The sequence below is a fragment of the Corvus cornix genome, chromosome 2 (genome assembly GCF_000738735.6).
Source record: "Corvus cornix cornix isolate S_Up_H32 chromosome 2, ASM73873v5, whole genome shotgun sequence".
In the NCBI taxonomy this organism is placed as follows: domain Eukaryota; kingdom Metazoa; phylum Chordata; class Aves; order Passeriformes; family Corvidae; genus Corvus; species Corvus cornix.
In genome coordinates, this window is record NC_046333.1 from 31927753 (window position 1) to 31943842 (window position 16090).

The 16090-nt window shown below is 43.6% G+C and overlaps 1 protein-coding gene across 2 annotated transcripts in view; it reads left to right on the plus strand.

Annotated features, from left to right (window-relative positions):
- The window catches only part of AOAH (acyloxyacyl hydrolase), a 77068-nt gene that overhangs the window by 16581 nt on the left and 44397 nt on the right, over positions 1-16090 (plus strand). For both annotated transcript variants that reach the window (XM_010398723.4, XM_010398722.4), the window contains exons 4-6: positions 2288-2348; positions 3449-3548; positions 11483-11542. In XM_010398723.4, coding sequence (XP_010397025.1) covers positions 2288-2348; positions 3449-3548; positions 11483-11542 — 221 coding nt within the window. The remainder of the gene's footprint in view (positions 1-2287; positions 2349-3448; positions 3549-11482; positions 11543-16090) is intronic.

The following is a 16090-nucleotide window of genomic DNA, read 5'->3' on the forward strand; positions in this document are numbered from 1 at the left end:
AAAAACCTTCTGGACTTGCTTCTACCTGAAGCAAGTATACTATATATTTTCTCTAAATTTTCCAGCATTTAGTTTTGTTTAAGCTCTTTTCTTGCCCCTGAACACTCATAGTTATTTCTGTTTCTCTTCCCCTCTTTTCTGACTTACACTTCTTCCTAACAGAGATTTCTCTCTGCAATATCCTCTCTTTGTGTGTGTTAGCAGAGCTGGAGATTTGTGAACACATGAATGCAGGCTGGCTCCAATGGCAAGTCCTGTAAATCCTTTCTGTGGCTTTGGTCTCGGTGTTTTCTTGAAAGCCAAAGTCTGAATGGCATCTGAATCTTTCAAGAAGATTTTATGTGCTCAGTGATAGTTTAACATTATTACTATTCTTTTTCCCTCCCATCATTTTTTACACTGTGTGGTAATTACACATTAAGCTTCCTATATGCATAAGGAAATCAGTGTGACCAGCAAAACACCTATATCAGCTTTCCAGAGCTGATGGGCAGCCAAATTCTCCTCTCTTCTCAGACACCAGGAAAGGTTGCAGCAGCCAACTGGCTCCTCCAGAGCCACAAATGTTGTAGAAACCAACTGGTTTGGGAAAATCATAAGGAGATCATCACCTGCAATGCACTGGGGAGGTGTTGGGGAAGCCAGCCACCTTTGCCTGCAGGTTACTATAGGGAGCCAGGTACTGCACTGGCAAACCTCATCAGAGGGTGTTCTAATCAGCAGAGATGCCAAACACAGGATTATTGATGTCTGCGACATCTTTCATTTTAGGTGAACAAGAATAAAATCTAATTCTAGTCAGGAGACCAATTTTTATTTGCAGATTGCTTCTAAAGAGCCAATAGTAAGGAGTTATGTGGCAAAGGAGGCAAAGAAATGAAGCTAATAACTTGGTTGAAATAAAACACTTGTCATGGGATAAGAAAAATCAGCTACTGTAATTACAGAAGTTGCCTGCAACAGCATGAGTAGGAGGGTGTTGGGAAAACTCTCTTAATTCCCTGATATGCCTTCCTGGTGCCAGTCCTCCTTTCTCAGGTGCAGGTTGCCAGCCAAGATGCCTGCAGTCCTGGCAGGAGAGCAGCTGTGGGAGCAGGAGCACACCCATGCCTACCAATGGAGTCACTGCCACGAGGGTTTGTACCCTCCACACAGCAGAACTACCCACCCTGTATGTAGTAGCCCCCCAGCCCTAGGCATATCCAGCCTGATGCTGGTTAAAATGAAATAGTCAGCCCAAAGTTGGAGGGGAAGTGACTGCTTTGGGTGTTTCCATGGATTTTCTCCGGGAAAGATGAAGGATGAGAATACTCTGTGCTTTCTTCCTCAAGTACAGATCTGTCTGGGTAATGGAGGTGCAAGAGAATACGACAGCTCTAAGGAATTTGAGGAGCTGCAAGTTTGTTGTTGTCACGGCACTTGTGTGAACCTGTCTCTTATGACATTTCACAGCACCACCCCTGCTGGAGCAAGGCCTGACATCTCCTTTGCAGGATATGTGCATGGTTAACCAGCTCTAGTCCGTTCAGGCCAAGAAACAGGCAGTTTTCCTTCATAGGAACTGTCACATCATTGCCCTGCTTGTATTCAAACCCCCAATCTTTCCCTCAGTGTCTTTGCTCAGGCACATGGATCACCTGTTTTTTTACAACAGTACCTTAAAGAAATCACTGATGAACTGTTGTATCGAGGACATGCTTCATACATATTAAGGAAATCACCTGAGCCAGCATCCCAAAAAGGCACATGGCTGTAGACTGTGAAAGGAAGCCAAATGAAAGGTGTCAACTATTTCTTTGAATGCAATTACTCCTGCACAACTCGTGCTCTACACAAAACATATTCTCTTAACTCCACAAGCCCCCAGATGCTCCCAGACAGTTCTAGGAGTAGCATCAAGCCCAACATCACTTTCTGTTCTTTGATTTATGTGTTTGTTTTCTTTTTTCTTTCAAACCTACTGAGATGTTTGTTTAAACTGCTTAGAAGATGCTGTGGCATGCACAATTTCTTTTGACTTTTCCATTATGCTATACTCAGAAAAATTAACAAAATCTAGTTATTCTTTTTAACCATGTAACTTACCTAAAGCCAGAAGGGTTTTAGACAAGAATAGAAATTCAGGTTTTCCCATTCTCTGGTACTACACTGAGGTCAGAGATTCACATGCTTTCCCCTAAGGTAAATCAGCATTCACCTTAATGAGCCTAATGCTGCTGTATTTTGAGTGCTGTAAAACAAGTTTCACCATGCTCAATTACTTAAAATAAAAAACTATGTTTTCTAGAAAAACTGCAAGGTTTCTGTTACGTGCTTGCTGAACTTTATGGACCACACATAGCTGAACTGTAAGTATTGCTGTGTCCTCTCAGATTTTTGCTTTGCTTGCTCTTGATATGTACAGATATGCTATCAGGTTGAAGTGGAGGGATTTCACTCCTAAAATCACATTATTTTTAAAGCAGAGATGCTTCAAAGTGATTCTGGTTTGGCATTTGGCACAGCTATTCCTGAGTGAATAAACACAGGCTGCCACTGGTAACCATCTTGATATTCCATTTAAATCTCAGATCAGGCCCACCTGATGCAATTACCTTTTGAAATTCAGCTCATTTGACTGAGGGAGGAATTTGAATAACCCGTGTGTGAGAGACAGGTTCTATAAAATCACACTCTTGTTGCTTGGCTCTTGCTTTCCATTCTACCTTTAATCAGGCTTTCTAATTGTCAGCCCCTACATGCTCTCAGCCCCGACCTTGATGTGCACTCTTGGGGAAGCCTACTATTTAATCTAAGTGATTAAAAAAATAAAATGTAGGTCATTTTATTCCTCTTTGAAAGTTCTTAGTTTAATTAACAGAGCTTTTACTAGACCTTCTTCTTCCCCAGGGCTTTTGTTTTTGTTTTTAAAACTAGCCAAGGGACTGCAAAGTGCTTACAGGGCTAAGAAGTGATATAATCAAACATTTTAATTTAATTCCTGATTAGCCCAGAGGTATGTCCCAAAAAGAAAGAAACAATCCTAGCACTCATGCTTGGTGGTTAAAGGTTAAGAATCTTTGAAGGATTTCTGGTTATTTTGTTGAGTTAATGATTGAACATTCATATGTGCCAAATTGCATATGCATTAACTTTAACCTTTAAATCTTTGTCAGGCTTATGATTGATTAAAAAACCAGAATAGTTATAATGCATTTGATTCAGGTGCTGTATGTAAAGCACAGTCCTTTTTCATCATCCTGGGTTCCAATTTTAAATGCTGAGTAGGATGTCGTGGCAGAAAATCATTAGAACCCAACGCAGTACTGAGCAGCGGTTATGGGCCACGGTGAAGTGAGCTGAGATTATTGTGTGGCGTTGGGAAGATTTAGTTTCCCATGGAAATAGCTTCTACTTTCAAGAGCCCAGAAAAACATAATAGTCTTTGTTTATGCACCATTTCATTCAGCATAGACAGGGAAATGAATGCCGATGTGGTTTGCCATTCCTTGAGGCTGTGTAAACAGGATCCAGGACAACCGCTTTGTCATCTCTACTCTCCTCCAAAGGTGAGTTGGTTTCCCACTTTTCTTAAAACTACTGATTGTGGAATGTCCTTCAAGCTGGAACTGAGCAGTTCAGAGGCTTCCACAGCACATGCATTGTCTAGGAAATAAATTTCAACATTTAGAGCACGGACACTCCTAGAAAATAATCTGTTTGAACAAAAGGTGCCTAACACACATTAGCTGTGTGGACCATCATCAACTGGGTTGAGGAAGCGTGGGAGTCACAGGGCCAAATTCTCAAGTACCAAGTCTGGGTCAGAGAAGAAGAGTAGGGAAAAAAAAATACCCCTTTCTTCAGACTTTATTGGTCAGCAGTACGATAACCCCAAAGCAGATACTCAGCTGAGGTTCATCTATGCCACCACGTTACCACAGCACGACAAGTGATCCCACGTTGCCTGATCTGCTGTGAAAGCCTGCGTGGGCATAAGTTACCTGCTGCAAATGCAGGGCTATTTGACTTGGATTAGTCTGCAGTGCAAGAGGTTTAAGCTAATGTGCATTATCTTTTGCCACAGGCTGAAAACATATTTAATTACCACTGTTTCTTTGATATACAGTTACTTGCTACAACACTTGCATGTCCTTGATTGCACATCCTAGACCTTTGCTATACTCAAACATATACATATCTGCATAGGTGTCTAAATGTGCTGTTTGTTTTGGGATTCTTTTGGTTGTGAGTAATTTTTTCCTTCCCGGCCATCGTGTATCTCCAGTCACACTAAAACTCGTGAGTGTGGGGGTTGTTTGGTAGTGTTGAAAAGCAAGCCATTCACTTCAGCATCTATTTTTGGAAACCTTTTTCTCTGCATCTGGATGGAGAAAGGCATGTTTGATTTCTGAAAGTCTGCATGAGATGTTTCACACAGGATCTAGTCCAGCAATCATTGAAATCGGGTAATCTTTTTATGGGCTTCAATGGCCTGCGGTCCATATCCAAGATGGATTTAGTTCTGCCAATATTAAGGTCTGGAGAAACACCTGCCTTCCAAGAATGACAGTAATGCTTGGTTTATAGCAGGTGTGAGTCTATGCTCCAGGATACGTCAACACAGAGATCTATCTATGGGTGTGCAGCTACACAGGGGTGAAAGAAGATGAGTGCAAGCAGCAGAAGGGGTCCACACTAACTCAACCAGAATATTGCCTAAACTTAATCAAACAGGTGTCCAAACGTCGTCAAACAGGTTTCATCAAGATCCCCCATCTTGAACTGGGTGTCAGAAGTGCAAGGCACCTCTTGAAGTCAAAGGGGATGCAGGCAATGAACTGCACTTAAAGAGAGGGGTGGATTCTCCATGGCTGCACAGGGAGTTAGGTGTCTGGAGAGAGGGGCTGTTTAAATCAAGGCGGCTCCCGTGAAGAAATTAGAACACCTGTGTTGAAATGCTCGGTTGATCAGACAGAGGGGAAAGGATGCCACTCGTGGGTTGCTGTCACATCTTTGTGAGCTCTTACCTATCTCCCAGATCAGGTGTAGAACCAAGGTGTTGACTCCTTCCACCTCCAGCGACAGCTTCAGTGAGTGCACTGTCCGCAAGGAAAACAGCTGAATGTGCTGGAGTTTTGGGTTGGGCTTTTTGACAAAATTTGGAATCTTTTTTGCATGGCCTGGAGACTGTCTGAGTGAGTGGTTCAAGCAAACCCTCTTCCCTTCCAAATGGTACTTAAATCCCTTTCTGTCAAGGCTTTTGTTTCTCATCAGGAGTAAGGGAACTCTACCAACAAAACAATTTTTTTACACTGACTGCCCTTCCTTTTGGCTCTCCTCGTGCCCTGAGAGAGCATGAGGAGATGGGAGGAGAAGAGCAGTGCTTAGAATTCATGCTCAAGTGGCTGATAAATTGCCCACAGTAACTCTGTGACAAGCCAGACTGAATAAAAATGAATTATGGGTGAAAAAAATTAATATACAATCAGAGACACAGGTGCATAAAATGCAGTTTACCTCACATTTGCTTCTTTAGTTTGTAATTTGATTGATCACTTCGGTTTTACGAGTCTGCAAATGTTGGCGCAGTCCCCTGCTGAGTGTTTGAACAAGACTCTAATACTAATGACTGTTCTGTTCAACTCTATTGATTTTCAGGTACTTCACTTACTCATTTAGAATTTTGGATGCCCATTTTCCCAGAATTAGTATCATATTTGTACTGGCAAAGGGAATGAAAGAAATAGCATTACCTGTCCTTGGAAGGCAGTATAATGTCAAAGGTTTTAATTGCCTTTAAGGTGGAATATATCAACGTGTATTTGCTTTTTTCACCATTAGTTTATTTTTTTCTGTTTGTGCAATGTTGCTTTAGTGGTTGTTGTGTTTTGAGGGAGGAAGAGCCCCTGCTTCAGAGGCCTTTCGAACTATCTACTTAATAGAGACACTGCAATCCATTTAAATAATACGTGCATCATTTTACATACTTCCCTGGTCTCTGACAAATTAGCCCAAATTATTATTTTTTTTGCCAAGCTGCCTGGAGGTATTAGCACTCCATGATTATTCTGGAAGACTTTGCTCTAATTATGAATAAAAAATGTTACTCCGTTCTCATGGAGCTCAGTGCTCTCAGCATAGAGCTGGAGGACATCCAGCCTGGGCAAGGGCAGCCCCCTGTTGCTGGGGCTTGGCCAAGGTGGGCTGCTCTGCTGGGAGGCAGTTTCAGGAGCAGACCTCTGATGTTGCTGGGGAAGATTGGAAGGGGCCCTTGCAGCTCCTGGATCACCGGCATGACCATGTGAAATGATGTCCCTTGTAATGGGTCCTGTGAGCCCCTTCTTGCCACCAGTGGCTTGTAGAGCAGAGCAGAGGTTCTCCTCTGCCCTTTAGTATGAGGGTGGCAACACTGGGGACTCCTTCAAGTAATGAGACAAACTAATAGGGCACATCAAAAGTGAAGGCTTACTAAAGCTGGCTGAAAACTGGACGGTATCTGAAGCTGCTGTAATATGCTTTGTGGTTTAAGCCACATCAACAGCAGATATTCTAATATGGGCTGCAGCATCACTCCAAAACACTGACAGGAGTACAGGCATCCAAGATAGCTGGTTTAGGATGACAGGATAATGTTTTAGCCAAAATGTTTATCAGCTCATATGTTGGAGGACTTTCTGCACTAGGTTGTGTAATGCAGGGATGTTCCTCTAGTGAGTGAAAAGGGCTGAAATAGGGTGACGGGTTTTAGGCACTGCCTACCAAGTTTCCTTTCTGGCCCTGGGAACAAATAGATTTGCAGAAGATTAATATCAGCTTGTCTCTAGATTGTTTTAAGCCAGCTGGCCTGTTTGGTTAAATGGCAATACTTTAATTGATTTTTTTGGGGCTAGAATAATGGCTCGACTTCAGCACTGTGGTCATGCTCTAGCAATGACTAAAACAGTCTGTGTTGGAAGCAGTTTGTACTCCTTCTTTATGCCTTTCAGGGTGCCTATTCTGCTTCCCATCACTTTTCTGCTCCAGATTATCAGAGACCTTTTGGCTGCATATTTTGGCTTAATCTCCATCAGTAGGATTTTCGTGGAAGCCATTTTACATCAGTAAAAATATACATATTTATGTTCTTACCATTTTATCTTGCCAAAATAAGCATCACTGCCACAGGCATTCTTGCTCATTCATGTACTCTCTATCAGGTCTTTTCACTGACTTTGTAGAAAGCAGAAGCCACATCCTTCATGGACATTACTGTGGCCAGCATGCTGTTTGACAAAGTAGGAGTCAACCAATTCTGGGTAGAAAAAAGAAATCTTTTGGGGTTTAGTAAAATAAAAATACTCCTGCTGTTTTCTCTCATTTGTCTTTCTCTGTAAAAATGTGAGCTTCTTCCTGGGAGGTGAGACAGAACCAAACTCCAGGGTGGGAGTACTTCTGCGTTCCTGATTAAGAGCAGGTTTCCAGTCAAAGGTAGACCTTGTGACTGGGACCTGTTTCCTTCTTTTGAGACCACAAGCTGTGAAACAAGCATCTGGGAGGCAGACTAGGTCCTGTGGAGCAAGATGCCCTCCTTTTAGCCTTTGTTTTTGGAAACCCGTAAGATCTGCTGAAGTGTCAGTTTTTTCTGCTGCAGCCAGAACAAAGCCCTGAAGAAACTACAGGTAATAGCAGACAGGTAATAGCAGAAGGCACAGTTTGAGCACTAGTTCCTCCTCTTTTACTTGTTTCTCTGCATTTCCTCTGCTCCACTTCACTGGCAGAAAATAAAATAAAATAAACCCTACCTAAATCTAAAATGCAAACAACCCCAAAAAGTCAAATCACACAACCCCAACATTCCACCACATAAATCCAAGGGAAGTAGGGTGGCATAGGGTTTGCAGGGTGGTGTGTGCAGCTGTGCCATGCCAATGTAGAAGCTGTCTCAGGCAGAAGGACCCTTGAAAACAAGTATTGGGTGACCCACGGGCACAGAGATATTTGGTGTGGGAGGGTGGCAGACAACTGTGAGGACAAGGAAGTGTTGCTCGTGAACAAATCCCACTTTTATCTGTACTATTAGACAAGCTTTGCAGAATTTTGCTATCTTGGTACTCTTGGTTAAAGGATGATGACAATGAGTTAGAAGGGAAACTTCAAATGTTTTGTAAATATCCGGTCTCCTGGGAAAAAGCTGGCTAACAAGGATGATAAATGAGAGAGAGTTGGTTCGTGCATTTGTTTACAATGAGAAATACATCTGTTTGCCAAAAAATAAATCATTACTGGGAATGCATGGTCTCTGTGGAGAACACTGAAAGAAAGCAGTGAATGAAAAAGCAGTGATGCCCCACCCTCAGCCCCATCCATGGTTGGATATCTTGTGCGCACAGGGCAGCAGGGCTGCTCCAGTTGGGGTGGATGGTGCTGGCTGCTCCCCAGGAACTCATCCATCAGATGCTGAACCCTCCTTGGTGGTGTTCTCATGCTGTGGGAAAGAGAGGAGGCTCCTTGCTAGCCAAGATGCAGCAGGAGAGGTTGTATGGGCAGTATGGCCTTCGGTGGCAGGCTTGACGTGCTGGTGTCAGCCAGGGATTACAGGTGACCCGTGAAACCAGGAGTGTTTTCTTCCCCATGGATGTTTCAGCTGCCAGTCTTCCGCAGCCCAGCCTGGAGTCTTGGCTGAAGTAAATTGTGAAGTGAGAGAAGGTATCAACTGTAGTGCTTCAGAGAGAGGATTTTCTACATGCAAGGCCAATCCAGCCTTTCCTCCCTTTTTTTCTGCGCTCCGAGTGCAATATTCCTGTAGCTGTTTCTCATGGGCTGCTGCATTTCTCATGTGCTGCTGCTGTGAGCAAGAAAGGTCTCTCCTACCCTGCCCAGCAGAAAAGGATTGATAAGTCCTACCTCTCTGGGAATTTTCCTTCTATTATACTCAATTTCAAGCCATTTTTCACATCTGCCTGTCAAGTAATTTTATTGCAGAAATGACAGCAGCTGGTATTGTACAACACAACTATGGCAAATGTAAGATGCATGATTGGTTTTGGGGACAGCAGATGCCCAGGGGGAAGAAACTAGAAAACAATGTCTTGGCTCATTGCTAGCTTCTCTCATCTATTTGTCACATACCCTGATTTTTAGAAGATTATAGACACCATGAATTAAACATATACGTATATTAATGTGACACATATACTAAATCCCAGCAATTTAGAAGTCTGTGTTGCTTGCTGCTCATGCTTATTCGTCCATATCCCTTTGTGTTGTTCACCATAAATTTTTGACCCTTGGATATCATGGTTAATTAATTTGCTTTGATCACTTCCTAAATCAATTATAATGACATGCTAAGTTTTATCCCCAGCACAAAAATGTTGGCAATGATTACTTTAAATAAAAATTAAATCTGCTTTAATATTCTAAGCTGGCATGCTGCTGTTCAGTAAGGTGCCATCACACGAGGGACTTTTTTTTTTCCAAATGCTGTAATAATAGCACTTGCTGAAGCATACCTATTTTCCCCCTTGCTGAGTTCCTGTAGCTCTATCCAGATAAATATATATAAATTTGTGCTGACTTTACCTCAGAGCCCTCAGACCCAGTTGATGTTAGGCTGGCAGTAATGTCCTTAGGCTGGGCTGGAGGAGGGACTGATAGCAGGTCATTTTCAGACAGAACAGTTTGTCCCCACTAACAATTTTGAGCAGAAACATGCTGACATGTTTGTGATAGTCTAGATTTTTTTTTCCCATTTGAACCATTTTCAAAAATAAATTATTTTTATATCCTTTTTTATTTTAGGGTTGGGGTTTTTTTGCCAGTTCTCAAAGCCTACAGAACATAAGTAGTTATTCCTGCTGAAAGAGAGCAAACAGGCAGTGCTGTCAGCCTTCCTCATGCTGAAGGGAAGGACAGAGGTCATCACATAAGTACTTCCTCACAGATATGGCTGTTTTCAAAAGTGGCCTAATAAATGCAGCACAACATATGGGAATTGTCATCACTGAGATACAAGAATATTGTCCTGAATTGAAAATGGAGCAGCAGGAGGGAGCACATTGGTGTTACGCTGACCCTCCCAGACTCCTCTGACTGTCTCTTCTCTTTTTTTTTTTCCTAAATTGAAGTTGTGAGAACTTCCTTTCTTACGGAAAAATGTGGCCGAATTTAGAAAGTGCTGTTCATCAGAGTTGTTAAACAGTTGTTAAATATTTCAGACTGCATGAGCATATCTGGGGCATCTCCTCATCTCCATGACTGGGAAGAGTCCTTGTGGCAGGAGGAGCAGTGTGATCTTTCTGGGCTGTGATACAAGACAAATTTCTTAAGGCCAAGGTCAACACTTAATAGCACGGTGCAGAAACATCCCCTGCCTGTTGCCTATGCCTCAACATTTAGGCAGGCAGCACCCAGGGCTGTGGATCTCATGGGCTACAAAAATGTATTTGTTGAGGTTTTTGCAATGGCAGAGCCTTGAGCAAGGCCTGGAGAGCAGGGCCATGGCAGTGTTTGGCAGTTCCTGGCCATGGCAAAGCAGCCGTCAGGGTGCACTTGACCACAGCCTTGCTGCAGCACACATGGCACATCTGTCCTCCTGCTGCCAGCAGAGCTGGTCCTTGGCTGTCCCTCACACTCGTGGATGGTGCCCCTTGCACAAAATTTCCCCTGCTCCTTTAAAGAGCTTGTGTGCAAAGGGATTTCAGGAATTTTTTGTGTATCACTGGTAGCTGACTTATTTGTAACCTGTGGCCTTATGATGGCCAACCTGATGATGCCTCTCCAAGATCTTTTCTTGGAATAGTTCTCCTACTCTTTCTTTCTAGGTAGGTATAAGTATCCACATTATGGAGGTATCCCAAAATGCCTCTTCAGCACAAGTTGGTATGCACCCAACAGAAAAACTATCTTGCCACTGTCAGCAAGAGCTTAGCCTCCAGGGCAGGTATTTCCAGAATAAAAAGCTAACCTTCCTAGATCCTAAGCAGGAGATTTTCCTTCCAAACTATTCCCTGCTTTGTACCTCCCTGCATGCCAGGTTCCCCTGCTGGGAAGAACCTCAGCTGAGTATAACCCTTATCCATGCAAGAGCAAATATTTCCGCTGTACCCTTCCACAGCAAGTCAGACTGACATTACATGAGTTATACCCTCTTTTAGTCTTCTAATGGATGAGCTTTCCTTCAGGAGGAGTCACTAGAGAAGTATGTCCTCTGCAGCTCAGGCTGTGCAGTCAGGATATGAATTTCAGCTCTTCAGCTGATCTGGACTTTTCCTTGGAAAATAAATGATGCCCTGGAGCAAAATAAATGAACTCTTGCAACTGGAGTTTCATAGAAGGTGACTGGATAATTGATTGTTAGTCCAATAAAAAGTAACTGATGAGGAGTTTGTGGACTCATACATCATGTCTGTGCTGTGACTGATATTAAAATAGAAAAAAAATGGTAGGAAATGGGGAGAAAAGTCGGTAGGATACTATGAGGCTGATTTGGTTGTTTTTCATTTTGTTCTTGCTCTCCTAGGTGGGACTAAATACTGCAATAAGAAAAGCAAAAAGAATTATGAAGACTTCCAAGGACCTGGTAAGAAATAGATGGCATTAGGGTGTTTTACGCTGTACTGGCATTTTATCAGGAATGAGTCCTTGTTTGTTTTATCTGACTCTGAATCCTCCTGATCAGCATTGAACTGAATGCTGACTCACTCCCACTTGATACAGGATCTGCTCTATCAGGTGACACTGGAAGAAGGAGAGGGAGAAATAGAGAAAAAATATGAAAGTATGGGGAGAGCGTTAAAAAAAATAATGAAAAATGCAGCTACCTTGTAGCTGTATGTAGGTGGGTGCCTCATGAACTGACCCACTGCCTCAGAGCAGAGTGACTGTGCTTTGGGGCTGTCTGAAACTCAAGCAACGGCCTGAATGCAAATTCTGCGTGTTTTTCCTGTATTTGTGAGATGCTGCCTTTGCCTCTAAAATTTGAAAACTTGGATTTGAAATCTTTCTGCCTCCAACAGTTTTTGGATTTGTAGAGGATCTCTGAAGAGTAGCAGAGAAGGGAAGGGCAGCTTTTATTCTGCTAGGTTCACTTAGGTGAGTCAGTGCAGTCCTTGTTTTCAGGCACTTAATGCAGAGGAAAGGCTTTTAACTGTTTGTGAAGAAATTCTTGATATTGCTTCTCCCTGAATCCTTACTATGATGCTGCTCACAAAAGGGAAAATTGAGGTGCCTGATTAGCCTTTGGGCAATTGCTAAATTGCCAAGCCAGGGAAATAAACAAAGCACTGCAGAGATGGGCCTCAGCTCCCACAGATCCCTGCAACCAGCAGGATCTCTTATTCATTTTCCTTCCTATTCAGTGCTGTGCTACTGTTGGCCTGAAATTTCTGCTCAAATACATGAAATTTTTATTCCTCTTTCCCAGGAGCAAGTCCCTGTGTTAACACCTGTAACAAGATGCTCTGAGTCAAGCAGGTCCTCTCTGTGAGCCGGAGATGGGGTGCAGGCATGGGGCTGGAGAGGGACCAGTGTGGGGAGGCTGCCCCTTGGGACACAATTCCTTTGCTTCCTTGCACATACTGTACCCTTGGCATATTGGGCTGAGTTCCACACATGGCCAGCCACATCCCAGTTTCTTGTGGGTGCCACACCCTTGCAGGCTCTCCTGGGTAGGGTGCCATGGTGGGCATCATTTGCTGGGTGCAGTAGGCTCTCCTATTTTGCCTCTGCTCTCCCGTGTCCTCAAAGCTGCTCAATGCCCCAATAGCTCTCTCAATCTCCATTGACCCTTGGCCCTTTCCTGCTCCTAGCTGCCCATTTACCAGCAGGAAGGACAAGCAGACTGGAAGCAGAAAGGTCACAGTTGCATTTCAGTGTATTTTTTATTATTTTATATTCCTGCACAACGCGAGGTCAGCTCAAATTAAAACACGTATCATATGCTTGCTCAGGCTTCTCCTGCAATTATTCCTAGTGTGCTTCCTGTAATGACCCTGGCTGAAACTTATTTTCAACCTGGAAAGTTGAAAATAGCAACATTTCTAGAGGCATTACTTCAGCTTGCAATTTCCCCTTCACTAAGACTGAAGTTATTTTCAGATCCAGAAAAACAACACAGTAAGAAACACAAAGGAGAATCTCTAGGAGGGAGCCCAGTGAGAATCATACTTGCATAAGCCATGTATCCCAGAGCAGCAGTCTGTGATGAAATAGTAAGGAAATCACCTGCCCAGTCTCAAGGCTCCAAATCATGGTGTGTTACCTGCACAGGCAGATACATGTCAGTGAGAGTGGAGGTGCTCTAACTGCTTGGGGAGAAGGTTACCTGGCTGAATGTGTGGGTGAGGATCCAGAAACACCCCATCGGTGGTAGCACATCCCTGCTTCCATGTCAGTGAAGAAAGAAAAACATTCATCTGGCCTCTTTCATGCTCTGGCTCCTGCTAGACCAAAACATCAAATTAGATCTGTTCTTTCTTCCCATATCTGCTCTTTTCATTGCTTTTGCTCCATTGCATGTTTGGGGAAAGCCTTCTGAAGTTCTTGCAAGTTAACTGTCCCCATCTTGGCTTGGCAGCTGTGTGTGACTGTGCATAAAAAAAGAAATGTGATTATGGCTGTTGTAATGAGAATGGGAGATCCATCTGGATCCCAGGATTTCACATTTACTTGGAATTTCTTAGGATCATTGTGAGTTTGGGAAAGAGAAAAGGTATTCACCAGATATAGAGATGCGGTGAAAGCGACTACAACTCCAAAAAATTCTAATAAAAGTCTCCATTCATTAAAAGGAGTGAGCCATCTGTAAGGCACTGGCTTAAACCAAACACCAACAAGCATTAGGGGCTCATTGTTATTCTTTTTAGCAACACCAATTAAAATAATTACAGAAATGTCATTAGGGAATGTTAACAGGCAATTAATAGGATATTAGTGTTATCAATCTCTGTGAGCACCTCTAGCATTAACTTTTCTTGTGGGTGGAGAAGATACTAAGGGGCAATAGCAATAGCAATGAAAGAATTGTGATTAGAGTTCTGGCTGTAACATTTAATGAGAACAGGCATCATTTGGACAATCCTGTTGTGTCTATGAGGTCCCTGCAAGTCACAGCCTGGCAGTGGGACAAGTGGGAAGCCATGGAGCGAGCCCAAACGGAATTAACAGGCAGATGAGGGCATAAGCTGATCTCCTGCCCACCCACTTATGTTATACAGGGGCAAGTAGTCCATCTTCTCATAACAACTCATGCTGCAATCATAGCCTGTCTCTGCTGGGAAGGACACAAAAGTGCCTGCTCACACAAAGATTCCCTCTTTTTTTATACCTGTATTCCTTTTGAGAGTAGCCCAGGACACCCTCAAAGAGCGGATGAGCCACTCTCCTGCACAACCCCAAACAGAGCTAAAGCAGTACCTCCAGATCCCACTGTCCCACCTGCTGCAGGAATACGTAGGCTGGGGAGCCAGAGGCTGCTGGGCTTTGGAATGCTGCTGCAGCTGGTCTTCAGCAACACCCACACCACTGCCAGGCCATCATCATGCAACCATTCCTACCAAAGTTAGGAAGTCTTTGGGACTGCAGAATAATCTTTCTTTGAAACCAACAGAGATCCAGTCAGCAAAAATCCTCAAATGACTAGCTGAGTAAAAGGCAGGAAAGATTTTATTAAGCTTACAGCAAAGGGTAAACTTTTAGTGCAGTCTGTGAGCAGAATAAAAGGAGGTTTTATTTATGTATTTATTTCTTGCAAGCCCTGTAGTTTGTTTTTCTGATGCGGTTTTGGCTCCAGGTGCCTTAACTTCAGAGGCTTTGCATACTGTGACTTAGGCTGAAGTGAAAAGCTGACAGCTCAGATGAAGACCCTGCAAATCTTAGCCTGGTGGAAGGCTTAAAGAGCCTCTGGTGCTTCTGTTGGCAGGATTAGTCCTACAGGATGGGGGGGGCAAGGGTGGGGAAGTGATTTCTTTCCTCTTTCCAGGAAGTGTAAATAGGTTTGCAAATCTCTTTGAGAAAAGCTGGCGTCCTGTCTGTGCGTCTCTCACACTCTCTTCCCACCTGACCATGCACAAAGAGCAAAAAGGGGGCCTGTGTCCAGCCATGCTGCAGGACACAGCCCCAACGCAGCCAACAGCTTGAATACAGAGGTGCAGACGGATGGGGAAGAGCACAGGGCAACTGGAGGTGCAGCAGTGGGACCAAGTTGGCCTTTCAGCCTTAAGGAAAGGCTCTACTCCCCAGCTGCTTTTGGCTATTTCTCTGCACTTCTGTGGTTGTGTTCTGGTTTCTCCTTTCATTTCACCAGTACCTCCTCTCCCTCCAAGCCAGTGTGGCTAAAGCTTTGTCATTTGAGTGTGTTGGACAGAGCTGAAGAAAGTTAATTGGTGGCTTTTTTTCAGATTTCTTGTCTCCCTGATGTTCCTTTTTCTTTTCTCCTTGATTTCACTTTTGCGTCCTTTAGAAAGTGCACTGTTACAGCTCTACCTCCACTGCAGATCTATCCTCCTCTGTTTCAGTGATGGCTGAAAAGGGTACCACTCCTTTTCATCTTCATCTTGCTGCTTGGTCACTTCAGCCACCAGCACAAACGTTGGCTACAATCTTTGTACTATGGGTTCTGTCCCCTCTCCACTACCCCAGTCCTCCTCTCCACACTGAGATCCTGGCTGTGGCATATTGCTGTGCCTAACCTCCTGCTCTGGGCAGTGGGAGACCCTTATCTCCATCTCCCCTTGATATCTGTCCAAGCAAACACCTTCCCTGGAGCTGCAAGGCAATGCCCTATGCTCCTTGACCTCACTGCCTTGCTGTGCTGCCTCAAAGTTCTCCTTTGTCACTCAGAGCTTTATACACTGGGGTTATGAACCCACGTGGTGTGTAATAACCTTCCACTGGCCTCTCCTGAGCTGTACCCAAACTTTACCTTCTGTTTCCCGTTGGGCATGGGTTGTAATATCATTAGGTTGAGGACTACCTTACTCTTTTTTTTTCTGTGTATATAAAGTATGTAACACAAGGCAGTTGGTCCAAGGACAGTGCTGTGTCTGTATAAACAGTTACCCTTGTTTGCATAAAGTTATGAGTGTGCCCTTCTGCTCCTCTTCTCCATATTTACATGGTAAGTGTAGCC